This window comes from Chiloscyllium punctatum, chromosome 12 (genome assembly GCF_047496795.1).
Source record: "Chiloscyllium punctatum isolate Juve2018m chromosome 12, sChiPun1.3, whole genome shotgun sequence".
In the NCBI taxonomy this organism is placed as follows: Eukaryota; Metazoa; Chordata; class Chondrichthyes; order Orectolobiformes; family Hemiscylliidae; genus Chiloscyllium; species Chiloscyllium punctatum.
Window position 1 is genome coordinate 19,535,538 of NC_092750.1, and position 19,359 is coordinate 19,554,896.

A 19,359-nucleotide genomic window follows, 5' to 3' on the forward strand; every position below is an offset into this window, starting at 1 on the left:
TGATTTCAACAGAAAGATAACTGGTAATGATGTAAATCAGGCTTCTTGTTTGTTAGTAACCATTTCAGAATGCTAGTGAAGACCACTTCTGCTTCCTCTAGATTTCAGACAAAAAAGTGTTCATATGTCGCAAAACATTTTGAATAAGAAGGTTATTTTGAAGTCCCGGTCAATATTTACCTCTCAACCAAACCTTATCATCTAGTCATCATCACATTGCTGTTTTTGAGAGCTTTTGACAGAAACAGACCCTTCGGTCCAAATCGCCCAAGCCAACCATCTCATCCCATTTGCCAGCCTTTGGTGCATATCCCTCTAAACCTTTTCTATTCATACACCCATCCAGATGCCTTCACCACTCCCTCTGGTAGCTCATTCCATACACGCACCACCCTCTGCGTGAAAATGTTGCCATTTACGTCCCTTTTAAATTTTTCCCGTCGTACCTTAAAACCTACGTCTTCTAGTTCTGGACTGTCCTACCTTGGGAAAAAGAGCTTGCCTATTTACCCTATTCATGCCCCTCATGATTTTATAAAACTCTACAAAATTGCTGTGAACAAATATGCCCTTTGCATTTCCTATGTTACAGTAGTAACTGCATTTTAAAGATAGTTATTTGGCTGTAAAGTGCTTTGGGTCCAGGGCCCTCAGCTCATGACAAGCATAATATAAACACAAGCTTTCTCTGTACATATGAAGACCTTTTTTCTTTATTCGTTCACGGGTTGAGAGCATCACTGGCTCAGCAGCATTTATTGCCCATCCCTAATTGCTCAGAGGGCAGCTAAGAGTCGATCACATTTCTGTGGGTCTGAAGTTACACATAGGCCAGACCAGGTAAAGACGGCAGTTTCCCTTCCTAAAGGACATTAGTTAACAAGATGGGATTTTCCATGGCCACCATCAGACTCTTAATTCCAGACTTTATTTAAAAGAATTCAAATTCCACAATCTGCTGTGGCAGAATTCAATCTGGGGTCCCCAGAATATTATCTGGGTCTCTGGATTAACAGCCCAGCGATAATACCATTTTGGTATTATCCCTCTGCAAGATGTTGACTGACTATTCTTCAATGACCTATGGCGTACTCAGCCTATTGAATTAATCATTGGATTTTGTTTTTTTTCTGATGCAGTCGCTACCCATTGTTTTACAGTGAACACAAATAGAATGGGGTTGAACTTTGAACATTGGCAGTGGTTTTACTATAATTGAAAACTGGAGAAACAGCTGTTGATGCTATTTTTCTTGTGCTTCTGTGGATCCTTCCAAGGTTAGTTTAACAATCAGGAATGTCTGCAGAAATTCAAGTGCCAATTGGATCTGTAGAAGGTGAGCTTAACTAAACATTCATGGCATAGGGAGGTAGGTTTTGACTTTGTACAACAGTATCAACTGAATAACAGTCAATAGGCAGACTTTAACAGGAGATAAAAATCAGGAAGCTTACAAGATCACATCAAGTCAAAATTTACTCCAGTGTCTCGGACATAATGGATACATTTTGAGGAGTGTTAGGAGTAGTGAACCAATGCAGTTTTTCAATGTCCTGCATTTGGTAGAGAGCCTCATACTCAGGCAGCACAAGTCAACATTTCTAGTACATTCTCACCATAAATAGTGTATGATCAAATATTTTGCTTGCAGACCCAGCAGTTGGGGCTTACTGCAAATTCGGAAAATGGCCCTTTGATTGGAGGGTTAGATAGAATAGAACTAGGTAACTACAAGTGTCTTATTCACTAACAGCTCTCTGCTCCTTGCCTGACCCTATCTCTGCACAAGGGCTCAAGCAAAATCTTTGATCTACACCAAGATCAGTGCAAGTAAAAACTTTTGGGACAAAGAGATTAAGCTAGAATTTGGTAACTATTTTTATATGAAGAATCTTTTTTAAAAAAACCTAAAACAGAAACTATTGGGAATTGCAAGATGAAACTTTGGGAAATTGATGTATTGCGAGGTATCTCTGGCAGAATGTATAATCTGACATAATAAATAGAATGCAGTTTTCAAGCTTATGTGTTAGTAGAAAGAAAATAAAATTATTATGGATCCAACTCTGAATTATTGCATTTCTTGACTTTTTTGACTATAGCCTTGTAAGTTAGGTTACCTTTAAACAAATATTTAACTTAAGATATGTAAAATTAAGACAATTTTCTTAGGCTATTGATCCTCAGGATAAGAAAATGCTTTTTGACATCACATATAGAATAATTGATCATGTCAGCTATACAGGAAGTAACAATGATTACAACTGTAATACCTGCTTCTTGAGTTAAAGGCATTATCTATCATCATGGTGTAATTGTACCACTCAAATAGGTTTACTTAGGGCACAATGAAGTCTTTCATTAAAATAAAAACTTGGAACCGTAAAGTGTTGCACAATGATTATCCTTTTTATTCCGCAATAAAAGCACAGCTTTAACTTTCCTTGACTGCATTTTTTGCAACATTTTTTTTCACTTTGACATAATCCTACTGGGAAAGGTTAGGAGTGATGAAGAAGATGTCACTAGTGCTTGAGGGCCACTAGTTGCAGATCCCTGGATTAAGCTGATGTTGCACAACATGGGAACTATGAAGTGTAAAGGGTACACAGTAAAAACAAAAGGATTTGGAGAATAAATAGTAAGATAGAGTGTAATTAAAGTAAAGTGTTGAGGAATAATAGGTGAGAGAAGATTGTCAAATGGAAATAATGATCATGAGGATGTTTTGATTTGCCCTGAGGTGAATTTACCTACAACTCATTGTGGCACTGAATCTACTTTCTCTTTTCTATGATATAGGCATTGGGGCTAGTTTCGACTTTGGATAGATTATGAAATGCAGGATTTTGATTTTATCTGCTTGAAAACTTCTCCCCCTTTCTCTTTCTTTTTATTTCAATCAGCAAAGGTGTACAATGGGAGACCAAGCCCATTTTGTGTGCTTTGTGCTATTGTTCAAAGACAAAATTAACTCTACAGAGTTGGAATTAAAGAAAACTACCTCTGAAAAATAAAGTTGGATGGCAGTTTTGTATTCCAAGGTATTTTTGTCCCATAATCTACTTTAACCTGTGTGCATCCTTCACTAATTTCTATAGTTGCAAAGCACAGTGGTTGCCAGTGGACAAATGCATGTCAAAGGAAGAGCTGAAGAGAGAGAAAATTCAGAAAATAAAAGTGGAATTAATAGAAGTGGCATAATTACAAAAATAGCAAAGAATCCCGATGCCACCAGCATCCTGGATGGTGTGGACAGGCTTGAAGGGCAGAAGAGCATACCGCTGCTCCCATTTTCTATGTCTCTGTAGATTTTGCAAGTCAGAAGACAAGGAGCAATGAGACCACTAACTACAAGCTCAGGAATGGTCAATACGATTTGTTTGGACTTGTCCTGACACTTCTTGAGTGATGTTACAATAGACTCAGAGTCACTGATAAATCCTGCACTAATCCTGCAATATTTCACAGAAAATGCTGGTGGGGTGGCTAGGACCAAGGAACCCTTAAAATCCATAAAATCAAAACAAGGCCATTCAGGAGAAAAGTGAGGAAACACTACCACACGTGAAAAGATGATACATATCCAGGATCCTCCTCTACAAAAAGCAGGAGATGACAGCTCAATTCACCATGTGTTAGCCAAGGGCATGAATGGACAGAGAATCAAATTGTGGATGGAGTTAGGCAACAGATGTCTGAGTGATTTATCTGAATGCAGAATAGTCTTAAGGCTTTGAGCGGCCTTGTTCCTATGTTCCTATATTTTTGTGTTGTTCAAGAGAGGTGGGTGTCACTAGCTGGGCCAGCATTTTTTTGCCCATCACTTCATGTCCTGGTGAGCTGCCATCCTGAATTTCTGCAATCCTAGGGACATATTTGAAATAATAGATTGTTGTTTTTTAATACTGATGAAATTATACCTCTTTCTTATCCCATGTTTTAGAGGCAAAATCAACTCAATGTAATGTGCTCATGTTGATCATTGATTATACATAAAAAGAGTACACTGTATATGTTACCACGTCAGAGTTCAAAAACTCTGTATTCTTCATGCAGTGAAGTTTAAGCATACAAACCAGAGAAATCTAAGATTTATCCACTGTAACTTAGTCTCAGTCTGAGCAACAATGGAAGAGCTCCAGTTGGTTGGTTAGTGCAAAGAAAACTAAATCAAGCATTTGACAGGGTTCATGTAGAAAAGATATTAGTGATTTTTGAGAAGATTTGTAGCTCAGGTTGATGATAAGTCTGTAAGTTAGCTCAGCAAGTAAAGATATTTCCACTTGCATGGGAGAGCAAGGTAGGTAGTTTTAAACAAAAATAATCATAAGTAAATCCATTAGAATTAACTTCCTTGTCCAGACAGTGGTTAGAATGTGAACCTTGCTACCACAAGGACCAGCTGAGGAACCAGCATAGATTCAGTTAAGGGTAAGCTAGTTAAATGCATGAGGGGGAAGAGAAGATAGGGATGAATTAATGGGTTTAGTTGAAGCAGCATTGGTGGCTTGTGTGGAGCATAAGAAGAAGTTGGGCTGAATGGCTTGTGCCTGTCCTGTAAATACTTTGCAATGCTAAGTAATTAATCAGGATTCCCAGTACTCCAGCAAGCCCTGTTGGATGTGTAAATATGTAAGACCTGCTCTTGACTTTGATATTTGTGATCAAACAGCCTGCTGGCACCTTCTGTCTCAATCACAGATGAATAGTGGGAGCTTAAATGAGCTACAAGAGGGAACCCAGTGCCTGTTCAGTGAGGAGCAGAGAAAATCACAGAAAAAAGATGAGTGGAACAGGACATTTTGGCGAGATTAAATAATAATTGATCCTGAGCATTTACTCACATCCGATATCAATTACCACTGCATTGTCAGGGCCAGGTTTATCATCTGTTTACTTCAGAATTATTACATTTTTCATTGGATTTCCATGCTGGAAGGTGCTTATTGCAATATGTCAAAATTTTTGGATTAAGCATAAGGCCCACAATGGAAATGGTTTTCCAAGAAGGTGATAAATGCATTGCCATGTAAAGCTGCAGATATGATGACAATTTATTCAAATACATGGAATATCCCTCTCAACATTTCTAATATTAAATACGAATCCACTTTAGATCAACTTCCTCTCAATTTAACCTTCATTTTGTGTTGAACTGTACACAAGTTATAGGCAATGTGACTAGGCCCCATGACCATTATCCCTGGTCCCTTCAAAAATCATATAGATTGCCCTAACATGAGTGGAGACTTTAATTCTATCCATCAGCTAGAAATGAGTGAGTGATGATTTAAACTACCCAAGTTATCCAGTCTCCCGAACAAGTTCTGAAGTTTAGCAGCTCTGAAAACAGATACTAATGACACACTTCAAAGCCTCCTGGGTCCATTTCACCATCTGCATTATTGGTCCTGATGATGTCACTTAGTTCCAGTAACAGATTTAACTTGGTAGCCTGATGGGAAAAGGAAGAAAGGTATGTGCTGGGTTGATCCAGCAGAGAAGAGATAAAAAGAGTGCAAATTTATTATTTTTCTTTTAACTTTCCACATTAAACTATGCGGTCTTCACCTCTAGAACAGCAGCAGAGTTTCTAACTCACTCCAATGAGAACTGGACGACAAAACCGAGTAATAGATTCTATTCATTTTAATTAATTCATGGGGTGTTGGCATTGCTGGCTTGACCAGTATTTATTGAGAATTTCCATTCACCCTTAGGAAGAGAGTGGTATGCTGCTTTCTTGAACCTCTGCAATCCATTATGTGGAGGGACACCCACACTGTTGGGGGGGGTGGGGCAAGGATCTTAACTCGACAATAGTAAAGGAATGAAGATTATGGTTACACAGCAGGATGGTGTGCACCAGGGAAGGGATCTTGCTGGTGGTGAGGTTACTGTTCATCTGCCTTTGATCTTCTAAGTGGTAGAGGGTGAGGGTTTGATAGGTTATTGGGAGAGAATCAGTATCCAACCTTTCCAATCTCCTGAAGGGAGGAATAAGTGAAAGAAAATTTCACCCACCCCAAGACTCAAAGAATTGATCGAACTAACTTCCAAAGCATCAACCTTGCAACTCATATTAGTTACGCTCTATATGCTAATCATTGTGCAACACAGCACATTAAATTAGCCAAGGTAATGCCTGGGGCAGAGGACTAGCCATTTCGATACAAAATTGGTTTGAAGGTAGGAGACAGAGGGTTTTGGTGCAGGGTTGTTTTTCAGACTAGAGGCCAGTGACCAGTGCTGCAAAGAACACTGCTGGGTCTGCTGCTTTATTTAAATGATTTGGATGTGAACATAGGAGGCATCCTTATTAAGTGTGCAGATGACACCAAAATTGTTGGTGCAACAGACAGTGAAGCTGATTATATTAGATTACAATGAGACCTTGATCAGATGAGCCAAGGAGTGGCAGATGGAGTTTAATTTAGATAAATATAAAGTGTTGCATTTTAGTAAGGCAAATCAGGGCAGGATTTATATACTTAATAGTACTTCAGGGAACATCTCCAGGGCACCTGCACCAATCAACCCCACTGCCCCGTAGCCAAACATTTCAACTCCCCCTCCCACAATGCCAAGGACATGCTGGTCCTGGGCCTCCTCTACCATTGCTCCCTCATCACCCGATACCTGGAGAAAGAATGCCTCATCTTCCACCTCGGAACACTTCAACCCTAGGGCAACAGTGTGAACTTCACCAGTTTCCTCATTTCCCCTCCCCCACCTTGCCCCAGTTCCAACCTTCCAGTTCAGCACCATCCTCATGATCTGTCCTACTTGCAATATTCCCTCCCACCTATCCGCTCCACCCTCCTCTCCGACCTATCACCTTCATCCCCACCTCCATACACCTACTGTACTCTTGGCTACCTTCTCCCCAGCCCCAGCCCCTCCCATTTATCTCTCCACCCGAGGCTCCCAGCCTCATTCCTGATAAAGGGCTTTTGCCCGAAATGTCGATTTTCCTGCTCCTCGGATGCTGCCTGACCTGCTGTGCTTTTCCAGCACTACTCTAATCTAGACTCTAATCTCCAGCATCTGCAATATTCACTTTTGCCTTATATGCTTAATGGCAGGGTCATGGCGAGTGTTACCGAACAAAGTTACCTTGGGGTGCAGGTTCACAGTTCTTTAAAGGTAGAATCACAGCTAGACAGGGTAATGAAGAAGGTGCTTGGTACACTTGCCTTTATTGGTCAGTGCTTTGATAGGAGTTGGGTTGCCTTGTTGTAACTGTATAGAATATCGGTTAGGCCACTTTTGGAAAACTGTGTTCAATTCTGATCTTTCTGCTTTTGGAAAGATGTTATTAAACTTGAAAGGATGTAGAAAAGATTTACCAAGGACGTTGGCAGAGTTGGAGGGCTAGAGTTACAGGGAAAAGCTGAATGGCCCGAGGCTATTTTCCCTGGAAAATCAGAGGCTGAGGAGTGAGGTTTGTAAACTCATGAGGGGCATGGATAGATAAATAGCCAAGGTCTTTTTCCCAGGGTAGGGGAGTCCAAAGCTAGAGGGCATAGGTTTAAGGTGAAAGGGGAAAGATTTAAAAGGGACCTAAGGGGCAACCTTTTCACACTGAGGGTGGTACGTGTATAGAATGAGCTGCCAGGGGAAGTGATGGAGGTTGGTACAATTACAACATTTAAAAGGCATCTGGACGGGTATATGAATAGGAAGGTTTAGAGAAATATAGGCTAAATGCTGGCAAATGGCGCGATATTAATTGAGGATACCTTGTCAGCATTGAGGTGGACTAAAGGGTCTGTTTCTGTACTATATAACTCTATGCCTCTATGAGTTACGAAGAAATATTAGAGAAGCCCTTAAGCCTTGAAGAGACAGGACTGACAGGGATCAACATGTTAAGTTATAAATGGGTACAAACTGTAACTCCAGGATATCAGTCAAGAGTGTGGTGCTGGAAAATCACAGCAGGTCAGGCAGCATCCAAGGAGCAGGAGAATCAACATTTCAGCCAAAATGAAGATGAAAGGCTTATGCCCGAAACGTTGATTCTCCTGCTTCTCAGATGTTGTCTGACTTGCTGTGCTTTTCCACCACCACACTCTCGACTCTGATCTCCAGCTTCTGCAGTCCTCACCTACTCCAGGATATCACCCAAATAAACTATGGCTATAGAATGTTGGAGCATATGTTTAAACCAGGAAAAGCAAATTTTGAGTAATATTCAGAATTGCTCTACCACGTGCTGGATGGACATCCAAGTAAGTTAGAAGGGCAAACACCTGAAAGTACCTAAGAAATATTTGGTGCTATGATAATGACACTGGGTTCTCTCTAGTCAGATGAGTCTGGATAGAACTTTCTAGTTGGTGATTTTGTGTGATCTATAATTATCCTTAAAACTATGCTTTCAAATGTTTACCCATATTATTTTGCTGCAGAGTGTTTATGCCACCTTTATCCATATGTTGAGTCCTTCTTCATTCCTCACGTGATGGATGTATAAATCAATGGCAGATCATCAGATTCAATGAGGGATAGCAAGCATGTTGGCAGTAGATGATTCCTGGATGTAAATCAGTCACATAACATGGAAAGCCACAGAAAACGACCATCACAAGTTACAAGAAGATGACAGTCTCCCAGATAATTGGCAGCAATACCATTCCTTTCATAGAGAAGACTTTACTCTCGAAACTTTATCCATGATTGTTTACGTGTTTTGATGGGAAGAATATATGTTCTATTCAAAGGAGTATGATCAATATTGACAAAAATTTTAATGTTCTTATATTTTAACAGTGTAGTATAAGATGAACAATCAACTCTTTAGTAAAAGGATCTGGCAAGGCTGCATTAGTAACATAAGTATGTTCTTCCTTTACTGGTGAAACAGAGAATTCTCAACAGACTAGTGTATCTGATATCTTAGAGCAGCAAACTGAGATCAGTTTGTTTTGTTTAGTGTTTCCCTTTTTGAATAAAATTCTGTTCCTTCAAACAAAAGGTTGCCAGTATAAACATATGAACAAAGACCATTCGGCCCTTCGAGCCTGTTCTGCCATTCAGTAAGATCATGGCTAATCAGATTTTCATCCCTGCATATCACCAATGATCTTTCATTCCCTTGGAAATCAAGAATCAAACTATCTCTGCCTTAAAAATGTTCAAAGATTCAGCATCCACTGCCTTTAGAGGAAGGGAATTCCAAAGACTCACTATCCTCGGAGAGAAAGCAAATATTCCCTCATCTCTGTTGTAAATGAGTGACCCTTTATTTTTCATCTATGATTCCTAGTTCTAGATTCTCCCATGGAGACTAAATTCTTTTGACATCTTTTTGAAGTCCACTTGGTCAAGCCTCTTCAGGATCTTATTTGTTTTAATTACATCACCTCTGACTCTTGCCCTTGCAATAAACCATAACATTCCATCAGTTTTCCTGTCATCATGATGTATTTGCATACTTACCTTCTGTGATTCATGCACCAGAACACCCGGATTTCTCCATACCTCAGAGTTCTGCAACCTACACCTATTTACAAAAACAATTTCCCCACCTTGGTGTTCAATATCCACATTGAACACAATCACATCCACAGCAAAGCTGCCTCATTAAATGCCACTAAAAGCCACTCCTCTGTTGTTAATTACTACCTTTAAAATATGAGCAGAAACTGCCATCAAGCCAAAAAAAAAACTTTTTTTCCTATCACACAAGTGAGTAATATATAAATTTCAGTGACAGTGTGATGAGAGGTACAGGTATATAGGCTGTAGGTCCCATTGACTGGCAGATCATATTAAGCAGCTTATCATTTTTGGCTGTTTGTAGCAAGCAAGTTACTAATCATATCAAAACGGGACATGCTTGCAAAGCATGGACCACAGTGTTTAACATTGGACATTTGCTGAATATACTTGAGTATGTAAAGTATTATACTAATAATCACTTAGGATTAACAGTCAGGCTTGCAGTGTGGTGTACTTGCATGTGTTGGAAGCTATGTACATTAATACACAAGGCCCTGTTCTTTGCAAACAGAAAGAACCTATATTCATACTGCACCTGTTTCAACTCAATAATATAGTTGACACCCATTTGCTACTTTGTTTTTCCTCGCAGCAATGCCATGATTAATCCAAATCAACCCATCTGGTTTAAAATATGAAGAAAGCCCAGCTGTTAAACTGTCAATCAGTATTAATAGGTGCATTCTCCATGGCAATGAATCTACCAAATGCAGTCCACTTGCCAACCAATCAGCACTCTTCTCTCATGCGATATCAATGTTGGTTTTCCCCTTGAATTGATATTCTTGTGAACTGTCCTGATGACTACAAAACGAAAAGCTTTGAAAAAATGTCTTTGTTCAGCAATGCTGAAGTCCTGTTATTTTAATTCTGTGATTTTTATTTTAACATTCTATCACCCTTGATGTAGTAGACGTTAGTTTACTCCAGTAAAAAGCATGTGCACTCACACATATTTTACCATCTCTCCTTTTCTCCTGTCAAACATAAGCCCTTCAAATGAACATTGTAGTCACAATCTGTACAACATTGCAGCATGGGGCACATGTTTTGCCTTGACATAATTGAAAAAAAATGACTCACCCCAATGCTAATAAGTATGAATGATCTGCTTATTATTAAATCACACCGAACAGGCTTCTTTTTAACCTTCTGTTACTGATTTCTTCCAATGAAGATTATTTGGCTGCAGAATTTCATATACCTTGAAGTCCTTCTGTAATTTTCTGTTATCTCGCTTCATGTATCATGCACCATAAATCAACTTTGCTTTTAACATAAAACTTCCCAAAAGGTAATGCATATAGGGAGTTCATGGAGCAAACTTTGAAACAGAGCCAAGTAAGAGTTTACAGCAGGTTACCCAGAAGTTTGATTAAAGAGGGAATTTCCAAGGATCGATTTAAAGGAAAGAAAAGGGAAGAGAGGTGGAGAGGTTTAGGGAGGGAAATTCTAGAGTTTAGCAGATGGCCAACACTAATGGACTGATTCTAGTTATAACTGCTCAAGCATCCAGAGCTTCTGGAGCACTGCTGTCTAGCGGATTGTAGAGCTGAAGGAGAATGCAAAGATTGAGAGGAGCCAGGACATGAAGTAATCAATCAGCATCTGAAAGCAAAAGGCAGGTTTTTGGATGCAACCCTTCATCAGAAATAGCCAAAAGGGCACCTCTCCCTCTCAGATTTCCAGCAATCACAGTTTACGCATGGCTCCTTTATACTAATCATTTTTAAAGGGGGACTGTTGACAAAGACCTAGAGTCAAGTGGTCTTCACTGCAACATTATTATCACAAACACACAAAGCGAGATGCTACTCTTTTTTTTTGTAACATAGCTGGAGATGTAAAATACCAAATGAAGCTGTGAATGTTAACAGTGTCAAATTATAACATTATCAGGAAGGCTATTCACCAAACAGCTCAAATGTGTAAGATACCAAGTGTGAAAACAATGGTAGTATATTTTGGATTTTCATCCTTTTTTTTCCACATCATGTTTTTTTTCAGTTAGGTTCATTTTAGCATTTTGTTTAGATTAACCCAAGTGTTATGTCTTCCTCTCCCTATATCTATCTATTTCCAGTAGGATGTGCCTGTAGCAATAGCACTGCTTAAATGATTCAGCCTCCATGTTTTTCTCCCTTCTTCCCTCTTGGGGAGGGGCAGGGAAGAAACCCATAACCATTTACTGCCTCTGCATTTAGTACCTTTCAGGAACTCACATAAGCTGAGTTGCACAGCAGAATGCCACATCGGTCAAGGCCAAAAGTACAACCAGTGAAAAATACTGGCCTGGCTAAGAGAATGATGGAACAAAATGCTGAAAGGACTGTGTCCAGTCACACTGGCTAGTACACCAGTCCAGGGAATGGTATTTGGCTCTTTGTTGCAGTTGCAAGTCCTTTTGACTAATACTGCCATTGAGCTCATGCTCTCATGGATTTCAGTGACAAAACTGAGACTGGGATTTTATAAGTGCAACTGCAACTCTCCAATGCCAAAAGAACGAGATGGGCAGAGGGAATGATTTAAGTCGGAATGATTTATTTGTGCTTCTATGAGGACAAACTATTCATTACATTTATTGCTTCTTTTAATTTCTATTGTTTTTCAGATTTCACCGGTGCCGCGGTAAGTGGATACCATGTTATTTCATGTAATATTGTCTGGTGAACAGAGCAGTGAGATACAGGCGACCAAGTTAACATCTAATGTCTGTGTCAAGGAAGTCTGGTTTATGTGTGCAATGTAAAACAGTTCTCAAAACATGAACAATTATTGTCATAAGAAAAATCAGTGGCTTATGGAGAGTTCCTCTTACTATTGACATGAGATTTATCTTCGAGTAGAACTAGCAAAGGGCTCTAGCTTCATTTTTTTTATTTTGAACAATCCCCCTGCTTTTTGAACCCTCTTCACATTGTTGGACATCTCTCAATGAGTCAGGAGACAGGTGAACTTCTCCCTATACCTCTGCCAAATGCTTCTCTGCATCATCGGTGGTTTGGATCCCTGGCTTCCATTTGACATCCTCCACCTCATAGATTAGGAACATGTGATTGGGAATTAGAGCAAATGCAGATTTACTTGTTTTACTGCCCCATAGCTCAAAACCTATGCACCATCTGTACAGTACGGTATGTAATTTCTAATGTACCTACGGCAGAAAAAGAAAGCTCTTTGGGATACCAAAGACAATGAGGTTCAGCATTTCTATGAACAGGTATTCCAACTAAGGGGTACACAATAACTGTGCACAAGCTCTACATAAAAGGAAACAATACCTTGCCTATAAAAGATATAGCAAAATCTAATCTAATATTTTAAATAGAGGAATAAATGCTACTTTATATATTGTATATACAGACAAATGCAATTGCTTGTATATGAATACAAACAATACAGTGCCTAGTATATATTACATATATAGAGATTGAATACATATGTGACATAAGAATATATTAAATACCTGGTCTATATGAAGAAAAGAGGATCCAGTGTGTGGCATTTTATATTAATAGTAATTTCACAGAGTGCACCTGATACTTCTGTGGAAAAATATCTCATTGTTTTAAAGGTAGTGTTGTGTAGTTAACTATCTGGTTACTTAAGGTTAAGTAAGGTGTGGTGTTGCTGTCAAGATTAGAGTGGTGCTGGAAAAGCACAGCAGGTCAGGATTCCTGATTAAGGGCTCCTGCCCAAAATGTCAATTTTCCTGCTCCTCGGATGCTTCCTGACCTGCTGTGCTTTTCCAGCACCACTCTATTCTTGACTCTGATCTCCAGCATCTGCAGTCCACACTTTCGTCTGTGGAATTGCTGTGCTGGACTGTGTTCAGGTAATGTCGAATGCCACATAAGAGGCTTGCTTTTTTTTTCAAAATAAATATATTACTGAAATTAGCTTTGTAATGGTATTTTTACTTTTAATATGTGGTATTAAAATTCTTTGACCTATATATCGATGCAAGAAATAACCTAGGTGTTAGACTTTACTGAGACATATTGGGTTTTGTGAGTAGAACAGGTGTTGGCTGTATTCATGACATAGCTAATACTCTTGCCCTTAAAAGCCAATCTCTTTTTGGCATGATGTTTGAAATAGGGTCATGGCCAGGAGAGGAATGCATTCAGCCTTGGCTGCAAAACTGTACTGAATTTTCATTTTATAACAATATGTTGAGAATAATGGATAAACTGGGAGCATCTACATGTCAATGTCTCAATTTGAATTGCACCACAGACCCCAGGATGCGAGTACAAACTCTTACGACATGAAAACCTGAAAGATTAGATTACAAGTGCAAACACACATCTTGTCTTGTTTGTTATTTTTCTTCTCTTACTGACTCTCTGTCTCTCTGACCCATACGAATTACCCATGAGGTCGGGAGAAAATGTGCTTCTATATTCTTCCATTGCTCCTCTATAAGCAGATATTATAGGATACAGTAATCTCCCTCCATCCCTCCTGTCCCCCACCCGAAAAAGGCGACTGTCATTCCAGTTCTCCCTTTGGCCTTGTGTAGATGCACCACATCACTATTGTACATCTTTCCCTTGACAATAAAACTGACATAGGAAATCACCGAGGTCAGAATTGTGAATGTAAATTCACATCCAAGGCCGATAACCCAATATAATTGGTTTTAATATTCTGCCAGCAGTGTCATTGCTTCAATAAGGAATTCGATTCAGATTTGCGATCATAAACTATGCTAGAAGCAGCTTCAGTGCTGTCACCAACAGTCTGTGTGCACCACATATCTGATCCATGATGACATTCACACACAAATTAAGCAACCGTGTGATGCCATCAGTGCAGGTTTATTGAAAAATAATTGCAGTTAGTTACAAAAGGATTTTTCTGTCATTACTTGTGATGAATTGAGAGATGCCTAAATTATTCTCAATGACTGAAGTCGTGGCGTGATCATTAATTTCACACATGAAGCTACGAATCAGAATGGAAATTTTCACCAATCATCTGAGTCTGTGCATATTACATGAAATTTCCTCAATTTGTTATTGTAACAAAATCATAAACACATCCCTTATGGAGGTTTTAGTTCAGGACATACAACAAGCAGAGAAAATGTCCCTTTGTCATCCTTTGCTCATTATGAAAAAATATTTATAAGCTATTGTACAAATATGGAATGTGATTCTGACTCAAACACCAGGTGTTTCCAATATAGAGCATTTTGCTAAGTTTTAATTTTATACAATTGATCCATGTGTCAATTTTGGGGATTGTATAAAGCATCCCCAGCAAGTAAGACTCAAAATTCAGTAATTGCCTCTGTGCTGTTTCAGAAAAACATTCCCTCATATGTTGCATGTAGTTCTTAATTTAGTATTACCAAGATTTGTCATGGCTAACCTAAGAAAGATTTTTAATTTAGTGTTAGTTTTGTTGCACAATTAGCACTTCAATCAGATGGTCTCTTGCCTATTAGAAACTCATTGGAGCTGCCCAATCTTATTACATATGTTAGTACAGAAAATGTACCATTGATCATTAGATTTGATCCTAAATTCCAGAGTTTTGGGTCTTGGGTTGTGTGGGAGAGTGCGAGGAGTGATGAATAAAATTTTGAAGGGAGGCAATTGTTCAGGAATAAATGCTCCAAGCACCTGATTTTAATTCTGTAGGTGAATATGTTTTGTGAATGAGTTAAATTCTCCCCTATGTGGCACATAATGATCCAGGCAGGTTAGCCGAACAGGTTTAAATAATCCCTAAAGAGTACCAAAACAAAACTGATCTACAAAATGGAACTAGTGAAGGAACACAGCCATAAGGTATTAACACTGACAAAGGGGAAAGTCCTCCAGCTCTTGCCTGCTGAAACCCTGCATGATATGGGGAACCATGAGCCAGGAATTGTCTCCACACCGTCTGGTAAGTAATTGTTATCGTGTTTTTTATCTTAATAATATTGAGTTATTTTAACAAATGCAATGAATCCAGAACAGAACAATATATTACTTACATAAATAGTTGGATATTATTGAGTGAAGTGCAATTTTGTTTATTTGTAAGGACTTGAACATTCTAAAGGCAGAGTCATGCTAACTTACTGACATTCTCCTCTCCACAGAGACATCAGGACTCTCTGCCTCGGTCACAACTCAGAATTCTCCCCCAGTTTCAGAGGCTCCTGCCCAGCCAACAACATCTGCCTCGACAACAGCTTCTGCGTCGCCCACTGCTCAAGTTGTGCTCACCAGCACAGCTCCTATTTCGCCTTCATCACAATCATTAGTTAGATCCCCCGCACATGAAAATGTTGAAAATGACATCGAAGAGTTAACAGTGCCAGTGGAAGATGGTGAGTTGGACAGGTCTGTTGCTGATTGCAGCAGTCATAAAGAGGAATCACCTGGCCATGAAAATGTGGAGACGGATATTGGTGGACAAGCCTTCAAGGCAAAAGTATTGGTACATCAACAGGATATTCACCAGGCAGTGAAGCACTTCCACAAATCTGTCGATCAAAGATTAGAAGAAATTCAAGGCTCTCTCTTTGATATTAATGAAGCGTTGGATGCAAGAATGGGTGCTGTGCAGACCTGCATGGTCACCCACGGGGTGAGTGACTTGGTATCAGTTCTGAAGGAAGGGTTGGTAGATCTCAAAGAAGGATTGCAGACAGTTATCAGGGAAGGCTTTTCAGAGCTTAGGGATGCCATGAAAACTGGCTTCAACCAGCTGGATGGTCGCCTGGAACACATGGAAAGCACGCTGGAGCAAACCTTTGGGCATCCAAGGTCAAACAATGGCACTCATGCCAGCAATTTGTCTTTATTGGTGACAAGCTCAAGTACTATAACCACAGAAACCTATCAAGTAGACATTGGGCCTGCCTTACAGATGTGTCAGGAGATCACTTGCCATGACGCACAGACATCAGCTAGTGCCTCTTCTGTCTCCATTATCCATGCTCCACAAATTGATGTGTCTCTTTCTTCCACTGATATTGCTCTGATGGGGTCACAGTCCACCAGCAGTGGACACTCGCTAAAAAGATGCTGTAAAGTTACACTGGAAAAACTACCACAGTACAAACATTAGGCACGCACATTTCATTAATTTGTAAATAAAAAGGTCATTTAACTTCTTGTATTTGCTTCAGTTATTTGTTAAGTCTCTAAAACTTGAATGGTACCACATGTATAGTGAATGAAATGTATGAAAGTGTTTCCCTTTCGTGCAGGTTATTTGAATATTGAGTTCACATTTATATGATTGCAGTGCTATGTGTTAATTCAATAAGACTGAAGATAAATACAGACTTGTGTTTTTATGAGCATCAATGTTATTTCTGTAAACAGCACAAACAAGGCAGTTTGTCTCTTCTTCATCTGAAGTAGTTTCCAAGCCAGGTGCCAAGACAATCACCCTTTTGGGGCAAGCTGTTCAAGATCCGTGACCTCCGCTTACAATATGTACATTCACTGCTCATCAAATTGAACACTCTCCTTATTGGCCAGATTGAATAACACAGGGCCCGCTACAATGATTTGAACCTCTGGCTGGCAGAATGAAATACCTCCATCTTGGCTTCAGTCAAGCGCGTCAGATCAGTTGTGGGACCTCCCCCCACAACTCCCAGAACGCTGAAGACACTTTCTGCTTTTCTTCCACAGGTTTTCCAGCATATCCTCGCTTGCCCAACAGCCAAGCTTGCGCACTGCTGCTCTCCTCAATCAATGCTGCTACACATGAATTGTGTAAAACACAGGGAGTGTGTATTGATACAGGAATTTTTGCAGTCATCTACATGATGTGATGCTCTTTCCCTCAGAGCATCCGCATGTTTAGGGAGTGGAATTCCTCTCAGTTGATGCAGATAAGAACATTTTCAGGGTTACGCAGTTTGTGTGAAGCCAAACTCAATTTGAAATTAAAACCTGAAACACTGCAGACTTCAGCTGCCTTCGGAACTGTTCTCTCTTGAAGAAATTAACAAATAATGAAGAATGCACTTTGAATGCCTCAATCAACATGCATACTGGCCTCTGTACAATCTCTACTAGAAGCTTGGATGGCCAAAGAAAATTCAAGGTACGTGTAACTTTGAAAGCTGCAGGCAGAGTAATGGGATTGACTGGATGGTACTCACATGTGGAGCAATCAAATCCCAGATCTCTATGTTACTGTTCACATCCTATGAGCAACACTTTCCCAAGCCCTTGTCCTATCACTACCTGCATGCATATGTATGTAGATCGGTTCCCTCTCTCCTCATGCTTTCCCATCATCGAAGAGAGTACAAATGTGAGAAATGTGGACCACAACATTGAGACCTGGTTAGAGGTTTTGTTGATTATTTTTATATTGTATCTGAACAATTTAACTCTTTTGATGGAAGACTAATCTATGGAAATTGTCACATAAATACAGACATTTGTCTGATTTGCTCCATATTTATTGAGCCAATGAAAACAATATGTTGTCATTCTCCTCTTACCAAATAAATGTTATGTGGTTGGGGGAAAGAATACAGATTTCCAAATAAAATCCAGTGAATTCTCTGCTTTGGTAGGAAAAGCTGAAATGCAGAATATATCTTAAATTGCGAGAGATTGAGAAGTTCAGATGTCCAAAAGGACTTGGTTGTCCATGTTCATAAATCATTGAAAGCCAATATGTAAGTTCAGCAAACAATGGAAGGCAAATGGTATGTTGACCTCTATTGCAAAGAATTTAACAACAAGAGTAAAGCAGTCTTTCTGCAGTTGTATAGAGTCCTAGTGGGACTGCACCTGTATGGTTGTAAACAGTTTAGTCTTCTTACTTAAGAAAGGACATACCCTACAGAGTGAGAGCATTGAAGATTCACCAGACTGATTCCTGGGATGATGGGATCATCCCAAGATGACAGATTATGGAAACTGGGCCTATATTGTCTGGACTTTACAAAAATGATAAATCATCTCATTGAAGCATGCAAAAATGTTTACCCGATAGAAACCTGGCTGGAGGCTCAACAACCAGGGACACAGTCTCAGAATAAGCGATAGGTCAATTAGCATTGGGATGCAAAGGAATTTCTTCACTCAAAGGGCACTGAATTCTTGGGATTCTCTTCCCAGAGAGCAGTGGAGGCTCAATCATTGGGTATATTCAAGACTGAGATCAAAAGGTTTCAAGATCTTAAAGACATCACTGGATATGGGGATAGTGAGGGAGAATGGTTTTGAGGCAAAATATCAGCCATGGCCAAGTTGAATGGTGGAACTGGTTTCATGGGCCAAATGACTTTCTTGTGTTCCTATGTTTTATATCAAAAAGCAACAGGAATTTCACGAGAGAATGCTAAAGTGGTTGGCTTCAATTGATCGAATCATGGGGAATTTGTGTCAAAATGTCTTCAACATCCAAGTATTAACAAGTGATAAATCAGGAAATGATATGGTATTTTAACATCTGGACATTTGTCCATCTCTTAATCAGTATATCTGTTGGACCAAGTTTGGAATTAAGTTTTAATTTATTTTACATAGAGTCATAGTCATAGAGTCATATAGTATGGAAACAGCCTCTTTGGTCTAACCAGTCCATGCTGAACATAATCCCAAACTAAACTAGTCCCACCTGCCTGCTTCTGGCCCATTCCAAATCTTTGCCATCCATGTATCTATCCAAATGGTTTTTAAAAGTTGTAATTGTATCCACACCTACCACTTCCTCAGGAAGTTTGTTCGACATGCAAACCACTTGCTGTGTAAAACATTTGCCTCTCATGTCTTTTTTCAAATCTCTCACCTCGCACCTTAAAAATGTGTCCCCAGTCTTGAAATTCCCCATCTTAGGGAAAAGACAACTACTATCAACTCTATC

The 19,359-nt window shown here is 39.5% G+C and overlaps 1 protein-coding gene across 3 annotated transcripts in view; it reads left to right on the plus strand.

The window, feature by feature from the left end:
- Window positions 1-19,359, plus strand: part of lhfpl4a (LHFPL tetraspan subfamily member 4a) — a 191,553-nt gene that overhangs the window by 143,596 nt on the left and 28,598 nt on the right. The window contains exons 3-4 of one of the 3 annotated variants that reach the window (XM_072581992.1): window positions 12,125-12,141; window positions 15,614-15,865. In XM_072581992.1, coding sequence (XP_072438093.1) covers window positions 12,125-12,141; window positions 15,614-15,778 — 182 coding nt within the window. In that variant the 3' untranslated portion in view covers window positions 15,779-15,865. Of the gene's footprint in view, window positions 1-12,124; window positions 12,142-15,613; window positions 17,372-19,359 lie in introns of those variants that run through there. The other 2 variants (XM_072581993.1, XM_072581991.1) reach the window with 2 other exon arrangements.